Source organism: Leptinotarsa decemlineata, unplaced genomic scaffold, assembly GCF_025532065.1.
Source record: "Leptinotarsa decemlineata unplaced genomic scaffold, Ldec_3_MD MMD2_tig00001393_RagTag_RagTag, whole genome shotgun sequence".
NCBI lineage: Eukaryota > Metazoa > Arthropoda > Insecta > Coleoptera > Chrysomelidae > Leptinotarsa > Leptinotarsa decemlineata.
In genome coordinates this window covers 11,117,492-11,143,533 of record NW_027412562.1, presented here as the reverse complement: position 1 = coordinate 11,143,533, position 26,042 = coordinate 11,117,492, and the positions used below count along the sequence as shown (strand labels likewise).

General features: G+C 34.3%; 2 protein-coding genes across 7 annotated transcripts in view; both read right to left on the bottom strand.

The window, feature by feature from the left end:
• Positions 1 to 26,042, bottom strand: part of LOC111511929 (synaptotagmin-15) — a 475,338-nt gene that overhangs the window by 264,273 nt on the left and 185,023 nt on the right. The window lies entirely within an intron of this gene.
• LOC111514017 (uncharacterized) overlaps positions 18,410 to 26,042 on the bottom strand; it is a 47,743-nt gene continuing 40,110 nt past the window's right edge. For 4 of the 5 annotated variants that reach the window (XM_023170245.2, XM_074175987.1, XM_023170246.2 and 1 more), the window contains exon 2: positions 18,410 to 24,920. In XM_023170245.2, the coding sequence (XP_023026013.2) occupies positions 18,467 to 24,742 (6,276 nt within the window). In that variant the 5' untranslated portion in view covers positions 24,743 to 24,920 and the 3' untranslated portion in view covers positions 18,410 to 18,466. The remainder of the gene's footprint in view (positions 24,921 to 26,042) is intronic. The other variant, XM_074175988.1, reaches the window with a different exon arrangement.

Below are 26,042 nucleotides of genomic sequence, written 5' to 3'. Positions count from 1 at the left end.
GAGGAACATGAAACTCGGTACAATTTCTTGTATTGTAAAAATTAATTTATCTTCGTAGTTCGTTCTGTTTCCCAGAAAAAAATTAAAACCTCTCCATTGCATATTCCTCAATCATACACTAATTAATTTTCTCATTGGTCGGTAATGAAATTTAAAATTAGGTGTATCTACAAAAACTGTTGAAAATGACCGCCGACATTAATACAAAAAAAGAATTTTTCAGAAAATTTTGCCACCCTTTGTGTTGAAAACAAGGTATTTCCTAGGTTTATATCAACTTCATTCGGTGAATTTCTTTAATGTCCATCCCCTTTTATTTTTTTGATCGGGTCAACTCAAAAAATTTAATACTTTATTTTGAGGTAAAATTGACAGATGAAATTTTCAAGATGGCGACTGGGCGCCATCTGAGAAAAAAAATTAAATACAAAGGGGGGTCTTGTACACATCTTTTTGGAGCTCCTGACAAATACTTCACAACCCTAGAATATGAAGTCAATATCTTCACCTACTACAAAATGGCGGAACATTTAATAATTTCCTGAAGACAGACAAATTAATATCGATATTTCCAGAACTATTCCTTTTTATCTGACATATGGCAATTCCAACAACCCGATATAGTTTGTTAAGTTATTTTTTGTTTTTAAAAACGACAAAAAATGTCAGTACGACAATGAACATCATTGTTAAGTTAGAATATTCTCATTTCGTTTTCGGATTTACTAGAAGTAGCAGGGGAGCCCACGATGCAAAATGGGGATTTACTCGAGCGTCATTGAGACATATTAGATTGCAAAGCTTAGATGATAAGAAGAAAAAAATGTTATATAATATATACCTTTTCATCGGTGGGGGAAGCGACTATAGATTTTCAAATATGTAAAAAAATACTGTTGCATGGACATACGTATTTTTGATAATGTTGGTATGTAAATCTGATCATTTGCATGGTTGGGTGGTTGTACGTAAGGGTTAAAAGTGAAAAGAAAAAAAAATTGATCGAGCACGTCAGAGTTTCTATGGGGGTGTGAAATGCAACAAAAAAAAGCTCTCATTCAATAATCTGACGATTTCGATTTGACGCAAACTCGTGGCCATTATTTTATTGTGCAAAAAAATTCGCCATTTTGAAATACTCATGCGCGTCAGATTAGGATATATATGGTTCATCTTTATGTTTTAGACGTGCTGTCTCATAATCTGACGATTATCTAGAGGGATTCGCTTAATCTGACAAAAACAATATTTTTTTAAAATTTTTTAAATTCATTGAACTTAATTAATTGAAAAGCTCAGGAAATAACATGCAAATAACAAAGTGTATGTTTTTGAGTAGAATACTTGTATTTATAAGAAAATATTTTTTTTTAATGCTCAAAAAAATATAATTTTTCATAATCAATTGATTAATTAACGAAGGAAAGAGAAATGAAACTTTTTGTGTTTTTTACCACTTTTATTTGTAACTAACGTTACTGCAGTTTCATCCTATGAGCACATTTTCAAACTTATTTTATTCTTATTCTGCTATTCCAATATTTTGAAAGAATCAGAATCAACGAACTTAGGTGTGCGTAGCGTTATAGAACATTGCTTTCAAAAAATTGTTCTACAGCGCCATCTAGTGGTGAGTTACAGAAAAATTGATAGCCTAAAAACCTTCTCTATAAAAAATTACTTATACATGCCAAGATTCATCACGATCAGTTGAGCGATGTAACAGTTTATCACTTACCAACCAACCAACAAACATTCATTTTTATATATTAGATAAGTTTGAAAATGACCTTATATATTGTATAAGTTTGAAAATGTCCTTATAGGACGAAATTGCAGTAACGTCAGTTACAAATAAAAGTGGTAAAAAACATAAAAAGTTTAATTTCTCTTTTCAACTTTATGATTTCCTACCACGTAGTAACGGCTACCTCCATCAATTAATTGAATAATTAATCATCATCTTCATCACGAACGAGTCTCTGTGATCAGCTGTGATGGCGTCAAAGCAACATAATTCAGAGTGGGGACGGAGTGAGAGAGTAATAGATAGAGAAAAAGTGAATAGAGAATAGAGGAATAGAAACTCGGAGAGGGAAATATAGGTATCACACAGCTGCACGCATTAAACTTCATCGAAGAATTTTGGTTATTTCGGCTTACAGAAATCGTCAGATTATATATTTTTCGTTATCCTTGAATTATTTCCTTCAAAATAAAAAAAAATAGCTACGCTCGCAAATGTCTGAATGGCGTTATTTTTTTACAACTTTGCTGCCCTCCCCTTTCTTTCCGTCAGTCTCAAATTATCAGATTACTTGAATATACACTTTTTAGCAGGTAATTAACTCACCCTACCTTAATCTGACGCTCTCGAGGATTTCTGATGATAATTTTTTTTACTAATCTGATCCTTTATCCCTCACAGGCGGCCTTGTATATGGGGCTCATATTTGGTGGAGGTACTCAACCGGGTACAAGGTATCCCCCTGTATATTAATCTGCCGCGCTTTAATAAATCCCGAAATCCCCGCTTGGGCTCCCCTATTATAGAAAGGTACCACGTCAACAATCTCTAAAATGGTCAATTCTCGTCCATTGGAAAAAAATATTGAAGCGATTTACATTTACGATGCGACGCGTAGCTTTTACGAAAGCGAAAGGATTTTCAATGAACGTTTTCCGAATCGTCCTATCTGTAGAAAATATTTGAGGAAACTTGTATACAAATTCACAGCTACATAACAAAAAGCCCTCAGGTCATCCGTCCATTCCGGAAGAACAGCAAGTGCAAATAATTGATGAGATGGTAGTAAATCCTGAACAGTCTACTTATTCCGTCGTGAATTTTTGTGAGGTGTCTTCTTCTACTGTGTGGATACTTTTGAAGAGGAATAGGTATCATCCATACAGAATTGAAATGGTACACCAATTAACTGAAGATGACCCTGATCGTAAAACAGAATTCTGCGAAATCGTGACGGAAACCATTGCAAGGCATCCTACCTATCTCCACAATATTTGTTTTAGTAACGAATGTACATCACGAATATTGGAAAACCATATTGTAGGAATTTTATTCGTTGATCAAATTTTAACAGGGGAACTGTATTTGAATATGCTGGAAACTACCGTTGACCATCTCATCACTGAAATCGTCGAAGCAAATCCTAATAAATTCGATATGGATATTGTATTCCAACAAGATGGAGCACCACCACATTACTCCAGACAAGTAAGAAACTATTTGGATACTACTTGGCCAGCCAGCCAGCTCGCCAGATTTGAAACCTTTGGACTTCTTCTTATGCGGCTATTTGAAGCAAAAGGTGTACGAAAATGACCCTGCTTCAATATTGGATATACGGTAGAAAATAATAAATATTTGTAGAGTTATCGACGTTACTGTATTCAAAAATATTCGGCGTGAAATATCGGATAGGCTATTCATTTGTCAAGAAGTTCTAGGCAACCATTTCAAGCATCTTCTGAACTGACCTCAAGCTTAGTACCTCATATTATGTAGTTATATGTCAAGTATTCAGGTAATTATTAAAAATTCCACCATTTTGTATTAGTTGAAGATATTGACATTATATTCTAGGGTTATGAAGCATTTGTCAGGAGCTTCAAAAAGGTGTGCCCCTTTCCATTTATTTTTTCCCAGATGGCGCCCAGTTGCCATCTTGAAAGTTTCATCTGTAAGTTTCACTTCAAAATAAAGTATTCATGCATTAATTTGATTATCCCATATTTCAATTTGTTGAGTGAACCCGTTCAAAAAATAAAAGGAGGGGACATTAAAGAAATGCAATGTATATAAAACTAGCTCATCGACACGTCCCAATATTTTTTTACATGCACTAAAACAGACCGAGGAATACAATCAGTATTTTCGAACAATTCTCTGTCGCGTCTTTTCAAAATTTATAGCCAAATATCGTAAACTTTCGACTTTAGGTATCCCTAAGAAAAGCAATCCAATGATGTGAGATCAGGTTATCTAGCCGACCACTTTATTGAACCTTTTCTGCCATCTTTAAATTTTTGAAATGTTTTAGACACAAAATGTTGTATTAAAAAAAATAGACATAAAGTGACGCGGATTTTTTTTTAGATCCACTAAAAATCAATATTTTTCGTCATCGTCAATATAAAGTAATGAACATTTTTTTCCAATCATGAATAAGCCTACCACGCACAAAAATAATAATTCAAAGCGAACGGATAGTTCCAGAGATTTGCGCATTCAAAAAAACAAACAAAATAACTATTCATCTTCATTAAATCAGTAGAGATTTCACTGTACACTCGTGTTCAATAGTATACGTACCGAGTAAGATAAGGAGCCAATTACCCACGAGCAAAAAATTATAAGCTAAGGACTAACGAGGTCTTACCTTTTAACGTGTGATTCCTAACACGGCTATAAATATTAAACTCATTTACTCAGTCAGTCAGAACTCAATTGAATGATTTAAAAATTGGTGACAATATTTCCTATAAATTATTTTACTAGGGTTCATTTTTGTTATAATTATGTACATTTAGGATTACACTAATATATAATTATATCATTCATAAAAAAAAATTCCAGCAGTGGGAATTGAACTTAGGTAATAGGGAAACACATGCAAGATTAACACGCGTTACCGCTGAGCTACTCTAGCGATTACCAGTTAGATGTTTGATTGAGATATGAGAAGTGGTATTCACTTTATGAGTGAATTAACGAATTTGAAGAGTTTTAAATAATATATTAATGTCAAATACAATTACGAACAGATATTTTTTGGTCTGTGAAATATTCTCAAATCCTTTTGCTTGGCTGTTACAGTTCATAGAATTACTGGAAGTATGATTTGATTTAGAGGTGGCTGGTGTGGTTGAATAATTCAGTTCTAACATTTATGTTGGGTCTTAGTATTTCAAAAATTGTTGCGGAAAGTTCATAAAAAATGTATAGAAGGAAAAACCTGACATGTGTTACCTTCGAAAACAAATATTTGTCACCTGGAACTTAGGAGCTTCCCTTATGACTGGATTTATTTGTTCAGTGGTACCTGAGCGTCGACGATTTATTCGGTTTAAAACCATCAAATTTGCGTTTTAGAGAGGCATCTAATTTGGAATATTTGCTGATGTCCACATTTTTCTTGATATTCAGGGTATTTCCAAACATGGAGTAAATTTCCCATAATAACGATGGTTTCAAAGTTTTTCCTAAATCTTCGAAATAAACGGGAAGAACATTTTCAGATAACGAATGTTTTTCTTCTCTCTCTAACTCATAAAGTTTCCGGAATTATATTCTTATTTTCCTCCCGATTTTGCTGGCAGCAAATTATTCATCGCAATATTTGCTTGCTCGGTGATATCTGATGGGGTAGCACAAATTTCTTGATCGTTATCACTCATCTTGAATTTTTACGAGATACTGAATGACAGCTTATTATAATTAAAACAAGAGGTTATTGATTCACGGATTTAACTAGATTCGATACCAACCCACAAACTGCTGAACAGTAAGTTTACTGAAATTTGATTTTCATTTCGATTTTACAGGAAATTCGAAGAGAAAATTCACTAATTTTGACTTTTGGATAATTTAATGTATTCATGAGATTATATTTATCAGAGTAAATGTTACGTATCTCATCATTTTTAAAAATTTCTTACGGAAGTGGCTGAATGAGCCATTACCTACTTGCTGTCAAACACGTAATGATTAGTTTCAAAATGGAGGGAGTAGAAAAAACATGTATTGTATACTAGGTTTGAATTATGCATCCATTTTATATCTTGAGAATCATCTTGAATTTATTCTTGGACATTTTTGAAGAATGGAATTCGAGGGTTCTCACAATAAAAAAAAAACACTAATAGCTGATACACCAGATGCACTCCTAATTCTGATAGTAGGCCGCAACAGTATATTTGTCTTTCAGAAATTATGTAGGAGAATGAAAATAAATAATAATGTGGGAAAAAGGGAATATATAATGGGAAAGGAGGATGCAATCAATTTCAAAAATTAACTCTATACAAAGATGTGTAGATCATACAAAGAAGTAACTTTCAGACAGTATCAAGATGGAGAAGTAGAAGGCCAAAAACTTTCTTTCCCAAAAATCAAACTCTCCTGAAAATATACCCTTTCAATTAAAATAAATTGTAGGTCGCAATTGTCATAAAGTGACAATGGCGACCTACCTATATTTTTACGATAACTGATTCCAACAAAATCAACCATTGCGAAGGATACCTTATACAGGTCTGTAAATGCAAACCAGAGTTATCTACAAGTGAAGCTGACTTTGCGAAACCCTCACGTAGGAAGGTTTCTACGTTTATACCAACCAATCCGTAGACCGTAGAGAATATTGTTATCGGTTAACGCAGCATGCTAAATACTAAAAGAAAATCAAATATATAATGTCAGGCTGACTTTCTGTTTTTATCAACATTTTGACAAAAAAAATATCATCACTGAGGAGTTATAGGTCCAGGAATCCTTGCTTTAATTAGTGTTGCTTTGTACAGTGTAGAAAGATTGGAAGGAAGCAATAACCACGCTACTTGGATGTACACAATGAAAATTCTGTTGATTGATAAAAGTAATGAAAATCTATTGATGGAGCATCTGCAAACATTGGCGCAGAATCTGATCAGCAAGCGTTAGAAGATGTCGTTTTGAATTAAGGCTGAATATTTATGTTGGAACATAAAGTGCGACCACCGCCAAAAATGCTTGGATTGAACTAGAAAATGTTTTTGAAAGCAGCGGACACCCTAAATTAATTTTCCTAAATCGACAATTGTATTCTACCAAGTACTCCGACATCACAAAGTTAAAAGACTAAATCAATCGTATTATAGAAATCCAGAACGAGATCAGAAACGTTGGAAGATGAATATATGACATTCAAATTACTGAGTAACGATAATTCATCGAAAGGTCCCGATTCTGCATGTACGAACAACGATTTTACTTTGGGAAGCCCATGTAGAATGACAAATTAAAACGAATCACCAGCGAATAAACAAAGACCGCCATTCCGAAGGCATGTTAAGCAAATCTGAAGGAACTGCAATTCAGCTTCTGACGCAACTTGTCACATGGCCTAAGAGAAGAGTTCACTTGAAGATATTATTCATATTAGCAGAGAAAAGAATATAGAATATATCGATGGAAACATCGTGACACCTGAGAGTGACACCTGACATTTCTGACAGAGAATGTTAATGGTGAAACAAGGTGAAGTACAAGATGAACTTCATATTCCAGACTTGAACATCAATCTGCTATCAGTAAGCAAAATAACTGAAAATGAAATTGAGTGTTATTACTGTATAATTTATGATCAGAAACAAATCTACAGAAGAGATTTTCAGTACTGGCTCAAGAAATCATAACGGTCTGTACAAATCTTGGCTCTATGGCCTACCACCACGCCGATGATATTCATTTGTCTAGTTCATTCAGCTTCAAAGATATTATACTCACTAATGGCAATATTAACAATAACCTTAATACTCTTGAAGATGTATCTTCTGCACATAATATAACAATCAATTCAAAGAAATCCCATGTTATGTTATTTGGTCCCAAAAGTAAATATATTGTGTGTGAATCAATGTCGATCCGTGTCAACAATAACATAATTTCTTCTGTGAATGAATGTAGGAGCACCTGGCCTTGTGATTAGATACAGACTTGAGATTCAAGAAGCATGTCATCTGTGTAAAACGTTATTCAAAGCGTTAAGGCAACTTTATCCAAGTAGACACCTGTTATCAAAAAGTATGAAGTGAGAGTGTACACGCCGTTCAATCTTCCGAATCGCAAAGCTCGAATTTTGTTCTTTCGATTCAGAAAGCGATTGGAACGACGCTATACAGGGTGATGTTGATTTGATATATATCAGCGTCGTCTGTTAGAACACTATGAACCTCTGCATACCAACAAGTTAGTTCCTGTGGTTTCAGGGGCCTCATTTTGTGGAGCGCCCTGCGTGTTCTGATTGTCTCCATTGTTGTCAATGGTTGGTAGAACTTTCACGTCTACCACTTTGTTAATAGGCTGAAAAGGAGCTACCGCCAAAAATAAGATACGTAATCTCCAAGATTTTGGGCGAAAGAAGCGGCATGCCCCGAATGTGTTTCATGCCACAGAGCATGCATTCTCGCCATGTACCTTCTTCGCGCGGGCTCACTACTCTCGTAACAATGCATAAGCTTCATCTTAGCTCATGCGTCCACTCAAAGCGTCCGTTATCATTGCCAGGGCAAATCATCGATATGTGCCATACCACCCTGCCTCTGACTCCTCCGAGTGGGTCAACTGTCGAGGCCCCTTCCTCGAGTACAAGGAACCAATTTTGGGAATACCGCTCGGGTAAGTGGTGCCGCAACTCAACAAAGGCCTCAGGTGTTTGTGGCCATCCTGCTTATTTATCATTATTATTATTATTTATTTTCATTTTATTTTAAGGCATATGTAGATCCATTACTGTCACTAAAACTTTTCTCCTAACGATTCTTGTTTTGCTGATGTATTGGAAATACTGTCGTTCAGATTTTCATCATCATTAATGTTTTCTACAAAACGAAAAGCCACACGAGCATAAAATACCCAGTTGAAGCGCTAATTTATTCAGTCTAGCATTATTTGATAGCGATTCAGTGGTCACAGAATGACGCCACAGCCAGATTGAATGTAATCCAATGTGATCGTAATGAAAATACCAGTAATTTAGTAGTCGATTTGATTAGGACAAATTTAATACATCGTCGAAAAATACAGCAATCAAGCTCTCTCAATGAGGAAATCTTCGCCATCCTACAATCCCTCTAGCATATAATAGAGCACATGACATAAAACTACTTAGTAAATACAGGATTATCGAGTTTCATTCCGGGTGTTCAATCTTTCATTTCATTTTGGGGATCCTTATATTTAACCTGAAGACTTTTTCAGATATTGGCTTTTTCAAATAGTAGCTATTATTTCAATGCATTATTCGAATCAAGATAGCTTTGAAACGAAATTCATTAAACTTCTTGAAAGAATACTTAAAGGCAGTTATTGTTTTCTACGTTATTCAAAATATTCACTGAATAACTTCCGTTGAAAATTGAAACTTATCCCATTCGAAAGTGGATGGATATGATTTTAGCCACCGTATAAAAGTAAACACAAGTAAGTTCACTCTCCGCCATATTTGGGTCAAGATTCCCCACCTCAAATTTTATGCGCGGCTGACTGACAGCGCAACCGACTGAATCTGAGGCGTTTACCAAGCGAGCCAAGTTGAGGCATGGAATATTATTACAGAGTGAGTCGTTGTGAGTGATAGTTTGGTATTTGTGAAAAATTTGTGTCTAGTTTAAAAATCAACAAGGGTCGAGTTGTGTGTTGCTGTAATTTGCAGGGTGATGTCGGCATTCATTTTTTTTTCCAGTTGACTAAAAAAAGTATCTTTTTCTAGTATTTATTTTGTAAGATTGAATTGATGAACATATAACGAAAATCATAAAATACATTGTTATAGACCATATATGTATATACTTCTTGGGGTAAAACTCCCGAGGAAGTAGAGTTTGGACTCGCTGTAGGTGAAATGGATATAGAAAAAGTGTTTGGTCTGACTTTAAACTGCAGTTCAATCTTCCTTTTGTCTCATCGATAATAGCTTCATACAGTTCATATGTTAATTTTTCATAAACTACACCTTACGATTTGATCTCAACAAACCTTATTTTAAAAATAAATCACAACAGGTTTCGCTTACACAGTAGCTTTGTCGTAGTGAATAACGTACTATGTATGTACTATACAGTATGTAGAAGTCAAGTGGAATAAATTCATTATTTCGGTTACTGTTTATATTTGGAAAAATCCCGGAACAGGTCAAATTTAAATTATAATTTGACATTCTTAAACGTAAAAATGCCATCCCTACTTTCAACCCTCTTCAAATGACAGGTACAACCCCTAAATTCTCAAATGGGAAGTATAGGTTTGTGATATATCTTTTGAAAGGTCTCTTCATTCTATTTTCAAAAATGTTATCGCTTTTGAGTTTATTGCAAGAATCAGGATAAAATAAATTGAAATCATGTGGTTACCGAAATTCGATAAAATACACTCAAAAACTTAAATGTAACGCAAAATGTAATGAAATGTAGAATACGAAAAAGAACTATGGAGTGAAGTAGATGTTCAAAATTATCACCGCGAACGTCTTGGCAACATCCTACTCTCAAATAAAACTGTCTTCTGGCATTATTTAAAATATCAGGCGTGATCGACCTAATTGCAAGCGTTATTCGTTCTTTTGAGTCATTCAAAATGTTCAGTTTTGTACACACTGCTCTTCACATGTCCCCATAAAAAGAAATTCAATGATGAAAGATCAGGTGAACGCGCTGGCCGTTCAATCGATCATCGCCTCCCTATCTACCGATTGGAAAATAATGTATCGACGAGGTATTGCCGGACATTAACTTGTTAATGTGGTGGTACTTCATTCTGCTGAAACCATATTGTATTCACTGGAATTTGAGGGGTTTCCAGGATCAAAATATGAATCGCTTAACTTGGAATGACATAATTTTGAAGTAGTGCCCAATTATTATCGCCATTCAAGTTGCCCTCAATGAAAGAGGGACCAATGATGGTGTTTTCTACAATCCCTGCCCAAACATTAACCTTTTGAGGGTGTTGCGTGTATTCTTGTCTTATCCATTGAGAATTTTCCGTTGACCTGTAGCGGCAATTTTGTCGATTAGCATGACCGTTAAGAGACAAAGTACACTCATTAGAAAACATATCGTCTTATGATTGGATGATGCATTTTATTTTCTTATGATATGTTTACTATCGGTGTATAGCTAACATTGAATGTACCGGATGCATGTCTACTCGATGTATGTGGGTTTTCCCCAAATTTAAGCGTCACATCTAATTTGAGTTCATCACTCATTGCATTAGCGGCTGCTTTCTTCATCTGTCCCACATAAGCAAACTCGCGAAACTGCTTCTCTATATCACTTATTTTTCCTTGAGATATCAGCGGTGAATTAGGAAATTTCTCATGAAATAGGCGAGCTACTTCCTGTTGTGTTCGGGTTTTATCTCCGTAACCAATCATTTGTAAAACTGTTATTTTATGCATTTCCGTTAACCTAACCATTTGTCAGACTTGGAGCTGATGAACTTCAAACTCAAATTAAAATACTGACAACTGATTTTTCAACATACAAAAGAAGTTGACAAGGCGTTTCAAACTAACGTTGCACGGAAATTATTTACAGTTTTCAAAGGATGTCTTCTAAAAAGAACATTGCTATAGTTTTTGCCTACTCTCTTATTATCAATGCCTTGTAGCATTCATAAAAACCTACTGTACTTTTCATTTAATTTTTATTTCACCGAAGGTAATCCTAATTGATTTTAAAAAAAGTTTCTGAGGAGTAGGCAATCCAATTTACACCTTTTGCCACGCTAAGATTTTCACTTCTCATTACACATATGATAATTAGTTTCTGGTACAGATTGATAAGTTTTTCTTTCCAATAGGACCGATTCATTCGGATCCCTTCGCGGTAGATTTTCAATTTCCGTTAAACCGAAAGTCAGGAATGAGATGTTGCCAAAATTATTTGGGTGAATTCCTCAGAATAGACTTGCGCTGTAGGTGATCCTTGATCATGAGAACGAAAGGATTTGGTGCATTTTTTTTGGAAAAGAGAGTGATGAACGGGAATATAGAGAAGGAATTTGTTTAGTGGTGAGCCGTGTGGTCCATTTTCAAGAATTTGAACTATATTGTTTCGGATATAGTTTCATGTATAGATTTTGAGTGTTCCATAAAAGGTTGCACTTCCTAAGGATTCTACTGGGTCACAACCACTTTTCCAGAACGAGCGACGCTATTTCCTTGAATACGTTATTCGTAATTTTTTTGGTTAACGGAACCCTTCGTTTAAGAAGGTATGAAAATTCATTTCGAACCTTTCAATTGCATATGAGATTCACCTTTTAGTGAATCGAACTTTTGAATAAATTTCCATTATGGAAATTGTTTTTTTAGGGTTTTAGTATTGGAGACTTTTTACAATAGTTTTTCTGCGGAAGAACTTCTACAGAACTTGTTTGGAATCATTAAAGAGGGAAAAACAAGGACTTCTGTCTCTGATTGCCTTACGGAATAGATTTTTAGTTAATATACCGAATGGTGGGTGTTTCATTCGTCCAGTTCGATAAATGTTATTGTCTACGTCCACGAGATAGTCTAAGTCCATTTTAAAAATTAGAAAAGTACGTGCTCCAAGTCTGTCCCATTCCTGGTCGAAGAAAACTGCAGCTACAGCTCGACGAGAAACTAACAGGCAAATATTACTTACACTTGACTTATTTTTCCGAAAATAACTACTTTTTGCATTAGAAATACTGTTTTATTAACATGATACAATCATTGAATTTTGAGTTAATCCATTCATAATGTAAACCTGAACTGAGTATACTCTGGGGAGGTAATTTTCAATACCATTTCTAATAATTATTTTTTTATCACATGAATCTTATAAGTAATACTTTTACCTACGATCATTATTGAATTATTACAATTTGTTTTACACATGATTAAATGGCGAATTTGGAGCACATTCAGATTTTGATTTCTACCCTTATTCAATTTACCAGCCAATAGTTTGTGAATGTCAAGTACCTTCAGAATATCTGATTTTCATAGTTTCATTTCATTGCTGTGGCTTAAAGAACTAAATTTGATTAGATTTGGTTTCGCAGTCGACCAGATCATGTATCATTCATTTTATTGACTGTGTGGCGGTCAACTTAGATCTTTATAAAACAAAATATTCAATTGCTGAAGTTTCAGGATACAGAAAAGTTTCTTTGAACGAAATCCATAGTGCATACCGACGAAGAGCTGCCGTACGCATTGTGCCTATATTATAAATTTTGTATGACATGAAAGATATAGGGTCACAACCTCAACATGAAATAAATTTTGTAGTATATTGCAATAAGTTTTGAGTATATTTTATCGAATTTCGGTAACCATATGATTTTAATTTATTTTATTTTAATTGTTGCAATAAACTTGAAAGCAATAACATTTAAAAAAAAAATGAAGAAATCTTCCAAACGATATACCACAAACCTAAACTTCCCATTCAAAAAATTGGGGGTGGTACCTATCATTCGACGAGGTTTGAAGGAAGAGGTAGCATTTTTCCGTTGAAGTATGTTGAATTATAATTTAAATTTGGCGTGTTTCGGGATTTTGTTGAAATATGTACCTAACCGAAATAATGAATTTATTCCATTTGGCTTTTACACACTCTATTTAAAAAACTACTGTGTTAGCAAAACTTGTAATATTTTTTTTTAATAAAGTTAGTGGAGATCAAATCGTAAGGTGTAATTTATGACATTACCATGGATATTCATCAAGTAACAGCCGAATCACTTCGAAAATGCTTATTTTTCAATTATAAACTGATCAAGTGACATTTAATTACTAACTCGAAGTAAAGGGGGTGAAAAAGTCAGTAACAAATTTGAAGGGAATGGGTAAGATGTTTTTCAGTGTCCATGATATGCAATACAGTGGCTTATTTTTCTCGAAAACGAATTTAGATATGAAGGAAACACTATAGACCAAAATGCTGAATGTTTAGTTACTAGATCTTAAGAATAAACAATCACATGAAACAAGGTATTGACGTGATTTTTCTCTCAATATTATTGACTGCGATGCCCACTAAGATACTACTGGAATTCAACCTAGTTAGAACTAATTAAGGGCATCATTACTTGAAATAACTATTCTCAATTTTAATCAAATCGGTTTGAAGATATTCATGATATTTCATAAATATTATTCTTTGAACTTCAACGCCCTCTACCTGAGATTCGAAGCAACTCATCGAAGTTTCGTACCGTAGTTAGTCAACACCCAGTATATCAGAATCAATTATTCTACAAACTCTTATACTCCCCAAAATAGAAGATTTTTCAAGAAATAGTAATGCTGTCGAAATTTGGACAAAAACATCTAAATATATTCAGAGCTAATGTTCTCTAAATAAATCATTTGTACTTTATTATTATTTGTTGTTACCGTAATCTGTATCTGTGATACATATTTTATCTGTGATAAAAAGTGTTCCTCTAGAGTCCAGATGACTTGAATTTAAAAATAGTTTGTAATGATTTTGAGTTTTTTGAGTAATCTTCTTCATTGGAATATGAAAAAATTTTATATAATTTTTTAATTCATAGAACCTAGCGAAGTATTTTCTCGAAAATTCAACAGAAATATCCACATCTATTCAGAGTAAAAGTTTCACAAAAAATATACTTTTTCTTGTTATCAGTGATAGTTGTATGTCCTCATTTGTATGTAACATAAAAACTGATCTTGTAAATGTTTATATACTGTTTAGATGGCTTCAAGTCGAAAAAAATTGCGATAATTTTGATTTTTGAAATCATGTCATTTCCTGAAAATTATAATTATAATTCATAATAAGAGAGATCAAAATTTGAGCAGGTATGCCGCAGAAGAATGACAGTTGTAGTACTAAACGTTTCGTTGGCTGCTGCAGCAGACATCATCAGTGGTATATGTGTCGATTGCGAGGACGGAGGACTGACTGCAATAATTGTTGAGATTTCGAGGTATAACGCATATACCACTGATGACATCTGCCGTAATAGCAGACGAAACGTTTGATATTACTAGTTTCATTCCGGCTCGGATTTTGTTCTCTCGAATCATGACCCAGGCCTTGGAGTTATGTTCCTTTTTGGAAAAGAAAGGTTTTGGCTTTCTATTTCCCATCTTTAAATAAAACATGTGGGAATCTTCCAAAGAAAGGGAAGAAGCAATCAATTTAAAAGAGTTAACTCTATGTAACTCATGTTTCTAACATATACAGCGTGACTCACGGTCGATGGTAGGTTAGACGTTTCTGGAAAACGCAAAGCATAATTTTTCTGAAAATTTCACCTCTCACATTTCCTTACCTGTTTTATCGATTTAAAATATTTTCAGCATTGCGGCGTTGCCACTTCTATCAAAAAGTCCTAGCAACTTTATTTTTTTCAATGGAACACCCCGTATATTAATACATTTTTAGAATCGCTCTGGTATTTTAATACTTTTTGTCAAAAATGACCTATACCTATCTCTATCTGTTTTCGAGATATAAAATAAATTGCGCTAAATATGGTCCAAAACATAGCCTTAATTGAAATTAAGTACATCAGTACTCTCAATTTATGAAAAGTTGACATTTTGATGATATTTTGAACAAACTCAAAATATTCAAATAACACGAAGAAATCGACTCCATATCATACACGGCGTGCTGAGATTACTATTATTTCCATTGTGTGTAAAAGTTAATATTTTCAAATGAAACCCCTGTATATTACTCGGTAAATTGAAAGACGGTGAAAAATGCTTCAAGATGATATATCAAGTCTCTATACCTAAATCGTCAAGTTTTCTTAATGAAGCCGTTTTTGTGGAAAAATAGTTATTCACGTTTACCTACAAGTGTTGAAATTGGCATTTTATTTTGAGAGTGGGGATTATTGCAAAACGAGCGTCAGCAAGTGGAGCAAACTCACGAGCAAAATAAAATCACTTTTAACAAATGTATCATACAAATTTTTTTGTATAAAGTTACTGCTGATAATAAAAAAAATTATAGGGTCCATGGGATTTGAACACACGATCTTTGGATTACAAGGCATATGTTACAACTACATACGCCAACTCACGTTATTTTAAGGAAGATTATTGGTTAGTCATGAAGGACTTTCTACAGTTGGACTGAATACTACTTCGTCATCGTCAGTAACTTCACAGGGATTTAATATTACCAATAGCACGAACTGCATGTGTGAACTTTTCCAAATGCATTTTTGGTAGGTGTTCTGATTGAAGTGTTTCTATCAAAGAGATTTTCAATAACAGTTGCTAGGTAGCCGTGGAAATATCAAGCTTATGACAGTTTGGTGACCTTTTTAAGTAATTGATAAATGGTTATTAACGGTGTTTCAAAAAATCGCCAAAAATGAATGCAAATATTGATTATTCAAGCGAAGTTCTTAAGAAATTATTTATTATACACGGACAGTGTGATCAAATCATTGCCAGAACTTGTAGAAAATTCAACCAAATGTATCCTGAATTAACACCAATGAACGAGAAGAAATTTGTAAGATTACAAAATAATTTCCTTAACTATGGCTCCATGTTAAAAGCGCCTTCAACATTACCAAAACCTGTTACTTCAAATGAGGTCAATACTGTTAACGTTTTGGCATATTTTTATGCATATCCAGAAGCTTCCATGCGCAGTGCAGAAAAAGAGTTAGGTGTATCAGATGCTTCAGTACAACGAATTTTGAAAAATCACGGAATGCATCCGTATAAATTTACCAAAGTTCAAGCTCTAAAAGCAGAAGACTTCGAACGTAGAATGAATGCATTTTTGTGAATCCCTTTTGATTCATACAAGGAAGATCGGAAATTTTTGTCAAAAATAATTTGGAGCGACGAATCAAAATTTACGAGGGATGGTATTTTCAATAGAGGGAATGAACATTTTTGGGCTGATCATAATCCTCATGTTACAAAAGAAATGGGTTTTCAAGAAAAATGTGACCTGAATGTTTTCTGTATTCTGAAGAACAATAAAATTAGCTTTTTTATTTATGAAGACACACTGAATGCAGAAAGATATCTCCAAATATTAATGACGACTGTAACCGATTTTCTTCAAAATTTGCCTTTAGAGGAATATAGGAATTCGTGGTTTCAACTGGACGGAGCGCCAGCTCATTCCACCCAGGAAGTTTCCAGGAAACTTGACGAACTCTTTGACGATCATTGGTTTAGGCGTTTAGGGCCGTGGGATTGGCCACCGAGATCACCCGATCTCACGCCACTTGACTTTTTTTATGGGTTGTTTCAAAAGAAAGGGTATACAGTACTCCAGTGCCTACCAATGAAAAATTGCGACGGCGAATAGTGCGGAGTATTGAAGATCTGAATCCCCAGGAAATTGAAAAAGCAACCACAAGTCGCATACAAAAAACATTTTAAAGTGTTTAGAATGTAATGGACAACAGTTTCAGCATTTATTATGAAAATGTGATATTTTGTTTACAATTTTGTTATTTTGAATCATCCTGTTTTGTTATTGTCTGTACTTCCACATGTTTCAGCCCACAAAATCTTACTTTTTACCTAGAAATTACTGATTTTTGGTACAGTTGTTCCCTGGAAACTTTGAGCCATAGTTAAGGAAATTATTTTGTAACCTTACAAATTCCCTCTCGTTCATTGGTGTTAATTCAGGATACATTTGGTTGAATTTTTTACACGTTCTGACAATGATTTGATCACTTTGTTCATGTGAGTAATAAATAATTTCATAAGAACTTCGTTTGAATAATCGATATTTGCATTCATTTTGGAAGATGATTTGAAACCCCGTCGATAACTCTTTGTAAATTACTTATAAAAGTAACCGAACTGCTATGAGCTTGATAATTTCACTGCTACCAAATTCTAAAAAAAAATAATGTTTCTAGAAGAAGCGACTTTATTGAGAAAACTTGACGATTCAGGTATAGGGACATGTCATCTTGAAGCATTTTTCACCATCTTTAAATTTATCGAGTAATATATAGGGGGTTCCATTTAAAAAAATGAACTTTTGACTACTTTTATGCACAATGGAAATAATAGTAATTTTAGCACGCCCTGTATGATATGGAGTCGATTTCTTGGTGTTATTTGAATATTTCGAGTTTGTCCAAACTATCATTAAAATATCAACTTTTCATGAATCGAGAGTACTGATGTACTTAATTTCAATTAAGGCTATGTTTTGGACCATATTTAGCACAATTTATTTTTTATCTCGAAAACAGATAGAGATAGGTATAGGAAATTATCAACAAGAAAGTATTAAAATACCAGAATGTATTAATATACGGGGTGTTCCATTTAAAGAAATAAAGTTGCTAGGACCTCTTGATGGAAGTGGCAACGCCGCAATACCGAAAATATTTTAGATCGATAGAACAGGTAAGGAAATGTGAGAGGTGAAATTTTCAGAAAAATCATGCTTTGCGTTTTCCAGAAACGTCTAACCTACCATCGACCGTGAGTCACGCTGTATAATTGCTCAGATTGAACATATTGTAAGTTTATGTTTTCAGTATTTGTTGTAACACTTATCTGAATTTTTGATTGTATCATCTTTATGAATTCCCATTTGCTTTTCAGATAACTTTCGATCGAAAAGTAGCTTGTGATGATTTCGATTTTATTGACAGAAAATAACACAACAATCATTAATATAATTTTATTATACAATTTTGATAATCTACTTCATTATTCACATGCCACTAAATTGGAGCATAAAAATACAATCTTTTACTAGGATCTACAATGAAAGTAGGCTTCTTCGTGGTATTTGAATTAGCAGACTCAGTTTTGTCTTCGGCATCAATGTCTGTTTCTTCACTTGATGATTCCATTCCTTCAAATTTCCGCACTTCCTCGCTTGACAAAGCATCAACCTTCGCAAGCATGTTAACTGACATTGGTAGCGTGGGGTCAGTGTAGAAAGTTTCAGGTTTAGTTACTACATCGGTCAGCCTATTAACTGGTTTGTTCACCTCATATTTTTTCACTTGTTTTATGAGGATTCTCTTTGGTTTTCGGGATTGTCTACCAGTTTTTGGACTGGCAATTTTCATAGTTGTTTTGTCAGTGAGTGAATCTTCTGGGAGTGAATCTTCTGGAAGTAAATCAACAATCAAAGCTTCTTCCTTGGAATTATCTTCTATACTCTCTCCCATATTTCTCTCAATGGAACTTGTATCCTCTTTTTTGTAGTTTCCGCCGTGTCTTTTATCTTTATCATATTCACTGATGATTTCAACGTCTTTACTTTTTCTATCAGAAATCGGGTCGGCGTCTACTACACTTTGGTTTGGAGTCACTTCATCTTTGTCGCTCTTTCGATAATTACCCCCATGTCTTTTGTTTTGATTATATTTTTTGAAGATTTCCACATACTTCTTTGGATCTATACTCAGTTCATTGGTGACAGCTCGGACAGTTGAAGACAATATGACACTCTCCTTCTGTTTAAGTTCCTGCAAGTTGGATCTTCTGCGCAGGATTTTGGTTGTTTCATCTGTATCATCATCTGTGAGTGATTCCGTTGTAGATGTTACTTTTATTCGTGTGGGCCTTCTTCGATAATTCCTCCTCGACTTTGGATAGTGTTCTGTGTCAGACTCTGGTGTTACTGGTGACAAAGATGTAGTAGGGATTGATCTTCTGGTGTTAACAACACTCCTTGAAGTGGTTGGTCTTCTCCTATGGGTGTGTTTGATTGGATGTTGCTGCCTGTTTGATGTTGCGGTAACTGTTGATGGACTCACAGTTGTAACCTCCTTCTCCCCAGAATCAATTACGTCTTCCACATCTGTGCTATCTATAAATACTGGACTATTATTTGTGTTACTCGCTTGAGAATTTTCAATTTGCTCAGAACTGGATTTCACTTCAGAAACAGGAGTATTATTTATTTGCGAAACTTTTTCCTCCTCAGAAATTGATTCCGTTTTCGACGTTGATGATACCGTGGGTCTGCTTATCGTTTTGTATTTAGAAGTATCAAATGAAGTTCTAGGTAGGTAACTTTTCAGTTTCGGTATATAATCGGAAATGTCAAATATTTGCAAGCCTGGTAACAGATCATGCTGAACACCTCCTGGCGAATTTTTAACATTTGTTGGTATCGATTCTTCTTCGACATCTTCTTCAATTATTTCTTCGGGAGACTCTGATGTTGTACTCACAACTTTATCTTCATTTTTCTCATCTGCGATGAATTTATAGTCACCACTTTGTCTAACTTTCCCAAGAATATTGAAAAACTCTGGAGGCTCGGTTAGTTCAGGTTTTTTTGTTGTGAATACTTTTTCTGTACTCACTTCTGCTCCTCTTTCAGTAGTGGTGGGATCTGGAATTAGCGTGTAGTCTGGTGCACTTTTCAGCTTATTCACAAAGTCGATATAACTTTGACCTTCTGGTGGAGGTGTGGCTGTAGCAAATATTGGATTTTGCTTAGGTTCCGGTTTTGGAGTTGTTTCAGGTGGTTCTTCAACTATTTCTATATACTCTACTTCTTCATCACTCTTCTCCTCTGACTTATTGTCTTTGTTGTAAACTATTTTTCCAGTTTTTTCGTCATAATAGTAGTTTTTCGGTCTATGCGGAACATAGTCATCATCGTCTTCATCTTCCACTTCATCGGTTTTTTCCGCTGCTTGATTTCTAGTCAACTCGGCATATGACGATCGGTTAGTATCTCGCTTTCCTCTTCTAGAAGGTACCCTTCTAGTCCTGATAGAGTTTCTGTCTTGAAAATCAGAATATACAAATATTCTTTGTTTTGGGGGCGGTTTCATGCCCATAACTAAGAAATTGTTCATGACTTTCTTCTCTGTATCTCCTTGACTTCTGATGAAAACTTGATTGTCTTGTTTGGAGTGGAGAATAGTTTTATATTGATGTTTTCTGGGTGGCATCAACCCCATAACCATTGTGGTATCATCTTGAGATTCAACATCAACAGGTGGCGAAGAAATTACAGGTGAAATATTTGGGACCAATCCGGATATTTTTTTGTTCTGTGCATCTAAGAGAGCCGCATATAACTTAAATTTATCTTTCGGGTGTACTGTTTGTTTCAACCTATTTCTAATGAAGTCTGTGTTGTATAAAGCAGTGCCTTCGCTAGGAAATGGCCTTGCTGTGGTTGTACTGGTCAAATCATAATTAGTGTTATCGATCTCTTGATCTCCATAAGCTTTCAAATAGGAATCGTCCTTATACTTCTGAATCATTTTCAACTGGTCTACTCTACTCTTTGAATCAAGTGCCACAGTTATTGGTTCCGAGAGGTTTTGGAAAACTTCATCTGCAGCCTCCTGAGACGAGTTTCTGATATTATTCAAAATATCTGTAAAAACGTTGAGCTGTTCGTTGGGTTTGATATCATCTTTATAGAAAACCTCACTGACCACTTTGTATTTAGGTAAAACAGTGCTAGTAGTGAGGTAGTTGCCGAATATGGGAAATGAAGTGGTCGATAAAATCCTTTTGATGGCAGGTCGTTTCCTTCGATATCTGAATTTCCGACGCCTCCTCAAAGCTTCTGCGTCTGGTAGAATGGAACCTTCCTCTGGAAACTCATAAGTAAGATTTTCTGATATACTTGGACTATCTACAGATGAATCATAACTCAGATCTTCTTCGTCGCCTTTATTATACTTTGGCTGCCTTTCACTAATAATGGTAGATTGAGTAATTCCTAACTCAAATTCAGAAGGTATTTGAAAATTATTAGATCCAGCTGAAGTACTACTTAAATTCTGGTTTTCGGGTAAGTATTTCAATAATTTTATCTGGTCATATATATGTTTTGGCTTCAAATCAACAGTATATTCTGGAGTAGTCAATAAACTGATAGTTGGTACTGTTTGAACTGAAGAAGTTTGCTTGTGTTCGGTTTCAAACATTTTTTTCATATTTTTAGTGACATCTTGATATACATTGGATTTCAGTTTTTCAACATCCATAGTTGTGGGTGTATCCACAGTGGTTGCAGTTCCGAAATTACTGTCTATGCCATTCTTTGCTTTTTCAGAGTCCTCGTGATCGGTGGAAATTTCATTTTCTCTGCCCTCATTTACAGGGAATTCTTTTTCATTATTCATATTGGCTTTTTCTAAAATTTTAAAAATTGGTTTTATTGTTCCAACAGTTTCTTCTTGGAAAAACGGACTATCTAATGGATTTCTGCCAAAATATTTTGCTCTGAGACATTGAATTTTGTCACCTAATCCTGTGAGTCTAGGAGATTTGGGTTGTTGTGGTAATTTCGTGGTTTGTTCTGACTGATTTCCATCTTCTCTTTCTTCTTTCTTTATATCCTCACCTTCCGGATAACTGTTGTCCTTGTTAGCGTTTTCAATTCTTTCAGGTATGGGCTCTACTGTTGAATCAATTTCTGGACAGACAATCATTTTCTCCGCATGTTCGTAAAACGCCATGTTTCCTTCTTTTTTCTGGGGGATATTGTTCAAGTTTTCTGAATATCTCAGAGGAGAATTTTCGTTAATACCATGTTCTTCGCTTTTATCATAATATGGATACTTTTGTTCGAGTGATTCTTCTTTCGATTCACCCAAATGGTGATTAATTTTTGATATGAAGTCAGTATCCACTTCTATTTTTGGAAAATCATTAACGAATCTCTTTTTTCGAGATCTTGGCGCTATGCTCCAAAATGCTTTTTCAATAGAATCCAATGTTTCTGGAATAACTTCTTGAGGGGTAATGCCTTTGGGGGTTGGGATAGCAGTTGTGGCTAGAGTGGTAATAGGTATTTCTTCAGTGAATATTTCAATAGAATCTGATGGTGGAATAGTAGTGATTGGAATTTCAGTAGTAGTGGTTATGATTTCTTCGATATAAAATCCAACAGTATTCGAGAGATTTTGTTTGGTCTTTGGCAGTTCTTCTACTCTGGCAATGATTTCTTCACTTGGTTTCACTGTATTACTGTGTTTTCCACTCACAACTTTGAATGTCTTTGGGTATATCTTAACAAATTCATGAGCTCTAGTATGATTATTAGGTTTGTGAATAATTTTAACTCTACTAGATATTTCAGTTTCAGTGTCACCATTATCATTTCCCATGGTAGTCATCGTTTTCTCTTCTTTGGTACTCATAAAATCATTATTTGTTCGCATTGTACGTTTTTCTTCCCCATTCAAGTTATTGATTGAATTTGGAGATATTCCAAATTGAGAACCAGCTTCTTCTGCGTCTTCTATCCCCAATTCTTCTCTTTTATATTGTTCGATTTCTTCATCTGTCGGCAAATCATTCTCATTTCCATAAGCAGTCGATTCATATTTGGGCTTGAGATGAAGATTATACTTATGAGCGGGGACTTTCTTCTCGATCTTCCGCACCTTTTCTTTCTCGTGCTCTTCGAATCCTTCTTCGTTTTCAGCACTCTTCTCATGCCCCGCATGGTCATAGGCGCTATCTTCATATCCTTCTTCAGTATAAACGGTTTGAATTTTTGACTCTTTTATACTTTCTCGTAATCTCGGTTCTTCAGCCTGTTCTGCTGGCAAACGTTGAATTCCTTCAGTATGTCTCACCTGGGCATACATTCTTGTTGGTACGAACTCTTTTTCTTCTCCCTCTTGATTTTCATTTTCCGTTACTGTTCCACTATTTTCTTTCACTTCAGAATCATCCTGCATTTCATTTTTGTTTGGAGTTTCATTTTTTAAAAACTGGCCCAGTTTGTGTTTTTCCGGAAAACTGTTCAGATTTTTGTCGAATTTATTATTGAATTCAGTAAAGAGTTCTTTCCCCTCTAGGAATGTGTCATAACCTTCTGGTGTTTCTTCTTGTTCCTCCAGCTTATCATACTTCTGTCTGCTGATAAATGGCCTGTATTTTACTCCTGGCTTGGCCCATTTTCCTGGGCCAGGGTAAATTGGTTTTGTTGGTATGTCTGCAGGATATTCGTGAGAACTTATGGGGGCTTTTTCGGATTCTTCTCTCTTTATTTCAGAATCATCCGCTTGTTCAAGAAATGGATCGAAATCTATCGGTTCGTGGGTCCTGTCATCTCTATAGTTTTTGAAAAAATGATTTTCAAAAGAATCGTGATTTCCAGAATCATCAGACTTTTGGATAACCTTCTGTGGCGGAACATTGGTTGCAACACTGTTGATATTATAAACCTGAAAAGGTTCTTTGGTGTCTTCATTGAACTTCGGTTTTTGTGAATCGCCCTCAAAATTATTATAGGGTGGATTGTCCAATTTATGGTTCTGAATATGTTTAACAAATTCACGGTTTGGTGGTACATTGAAAAATTGATCGAAATTTTGAGAAAGTGGATTACTTGTGGTAATACTGGGTAATTCATTTTGAATTCTTTGATCAGCAAATGTTTCAGGAAACTGATCAGTACTACCAAAAGAAGGGACCCAATCCGTGAAAGTGGGAGATAACTGGGGATTAATATTCTGTTTATAAGAAATTTTAGATTGAGGAAATGGAAGGAAATTCACAGTTGCCTGAATATTCTGTGACACTTTCTCTGGCGTATTTTGAGAAAGAGGGAGATCATATTGTTGACTTCGTGAATTACTGAGAATTCTGTGAGAGACTGGTTTCGGAATCATATAGAACTCAAGGTGGCTTTTATCTTGATGGGAAGGCCTGAACGATTTTCTTGAGATAGGTTTCTTTAAAAAAGGTGTTTCGTTCATTGGTGAGTTCTGTTTGACTAGTTGTTTATTGGCATTTCTTCGAGTCCAGTTATGTTTTTGTATTGATGGATCTATATATCCAAGGGGCGTTATTTGTGCTCTGTCATAGAGATGCTTAACTCCATTAGAATACCTCCTATGAACTTGGCTATTATTCTTGTGTGGTCTGATTCCTCTGCTTCTACTTCTGTCATTATGGTATTCTTGCTGCCAACTACTCGGTACTCGTATGGAGGAGGTTAATGTTAAAGCACTTAAAATAAATAATAAATACTTCATTTTCATTGAAAATTCCATCAATACATCTTTTCATATCTGATGATCATAATTGCCGGAACGCTGAAACGTTGCATACATAGAATTTTAATATATGTATATCGAAGACGTATTCACAATTCAAAGTTCAATATTGAAACTGTCAATAGTAACATAGTAATTATTCTTCTGATGTTTCGCAATCTTCTTTGAGATTATCCTGAAATAGTATAATGAATATGTACTCGATGACAATCGGGAGCTCACTTCAAAATGTCCCTCATATTCCAAATATCTGAGGAGTGATTCCACAAGGTTATGTGAATTATGAATGTACATATAATTCGAGCTCCAAATTATTGTCATCTGGTACATATTGAAGTTGAAATAGTATGATCAGGATTCTTATCACATGGGCCAATGCAAATAATAAACATGGTTTCGAATCATGGTATCAAATAAGAAAAAAAAAATTTTTAAATATGTGCTGATTCAAATCAAATAGATATCGGGGTTCTTTATATTTGGAATCATATTCAAGTTAATTTTTCGTTTTCTCATTACACATTGGTTTTTCAGTTTCATCTCCTTCTGAATTTTCAACATCTCATCTCAATTATTTTTTGAGAGATTACAAATATGCACGATCCTCTGGATAAAAGAAATTATATCATATACCATTCAGTGGAATACTTTGATAGCAATATTCGACAATACCGTTGATGTTAATGAAGTAAGTATATCAATTCTGTTGGAAAACCTAACCTTACTTTTCTGTACATTCATAAATCTTTATATTCATAATCTTCACGTTCATATGCAGTTGGTTTTAGTCGCTGGCAAAGGAGCTGCATTCATGCTCAGTTACGAATAATATTAGTAACTACTTTCAACCCAGTTGATAATTTCGAACCAATATATTATATAAAACGAAAATAAATAATAAATTGATGGATGTTACTACGTGGTAGGAAATCATAATGAAAAAAGAAATGCGACAGCTTTAATTCAATTCATGATCTGATATCAGTATACTTTTTGTTGTCAAAGAATACAGACAAAAAAAAATCAATTTGCAATCTGTCATAAAATTAATTATATTCAAAAAATGGTCCATAGCTCAAAGTGGAGGTAATCAATCAGAATAAAAACAATGTTGTCGTCATAATATATATATATATATATATATATATATATATATATATATATATATATATATATATATATATATATATACATATATATATATATATATATATATATATATATATATATATATATATATATATATATATATATATATATATATATATATATATATATTTGTGAGTCAAAAAATGAA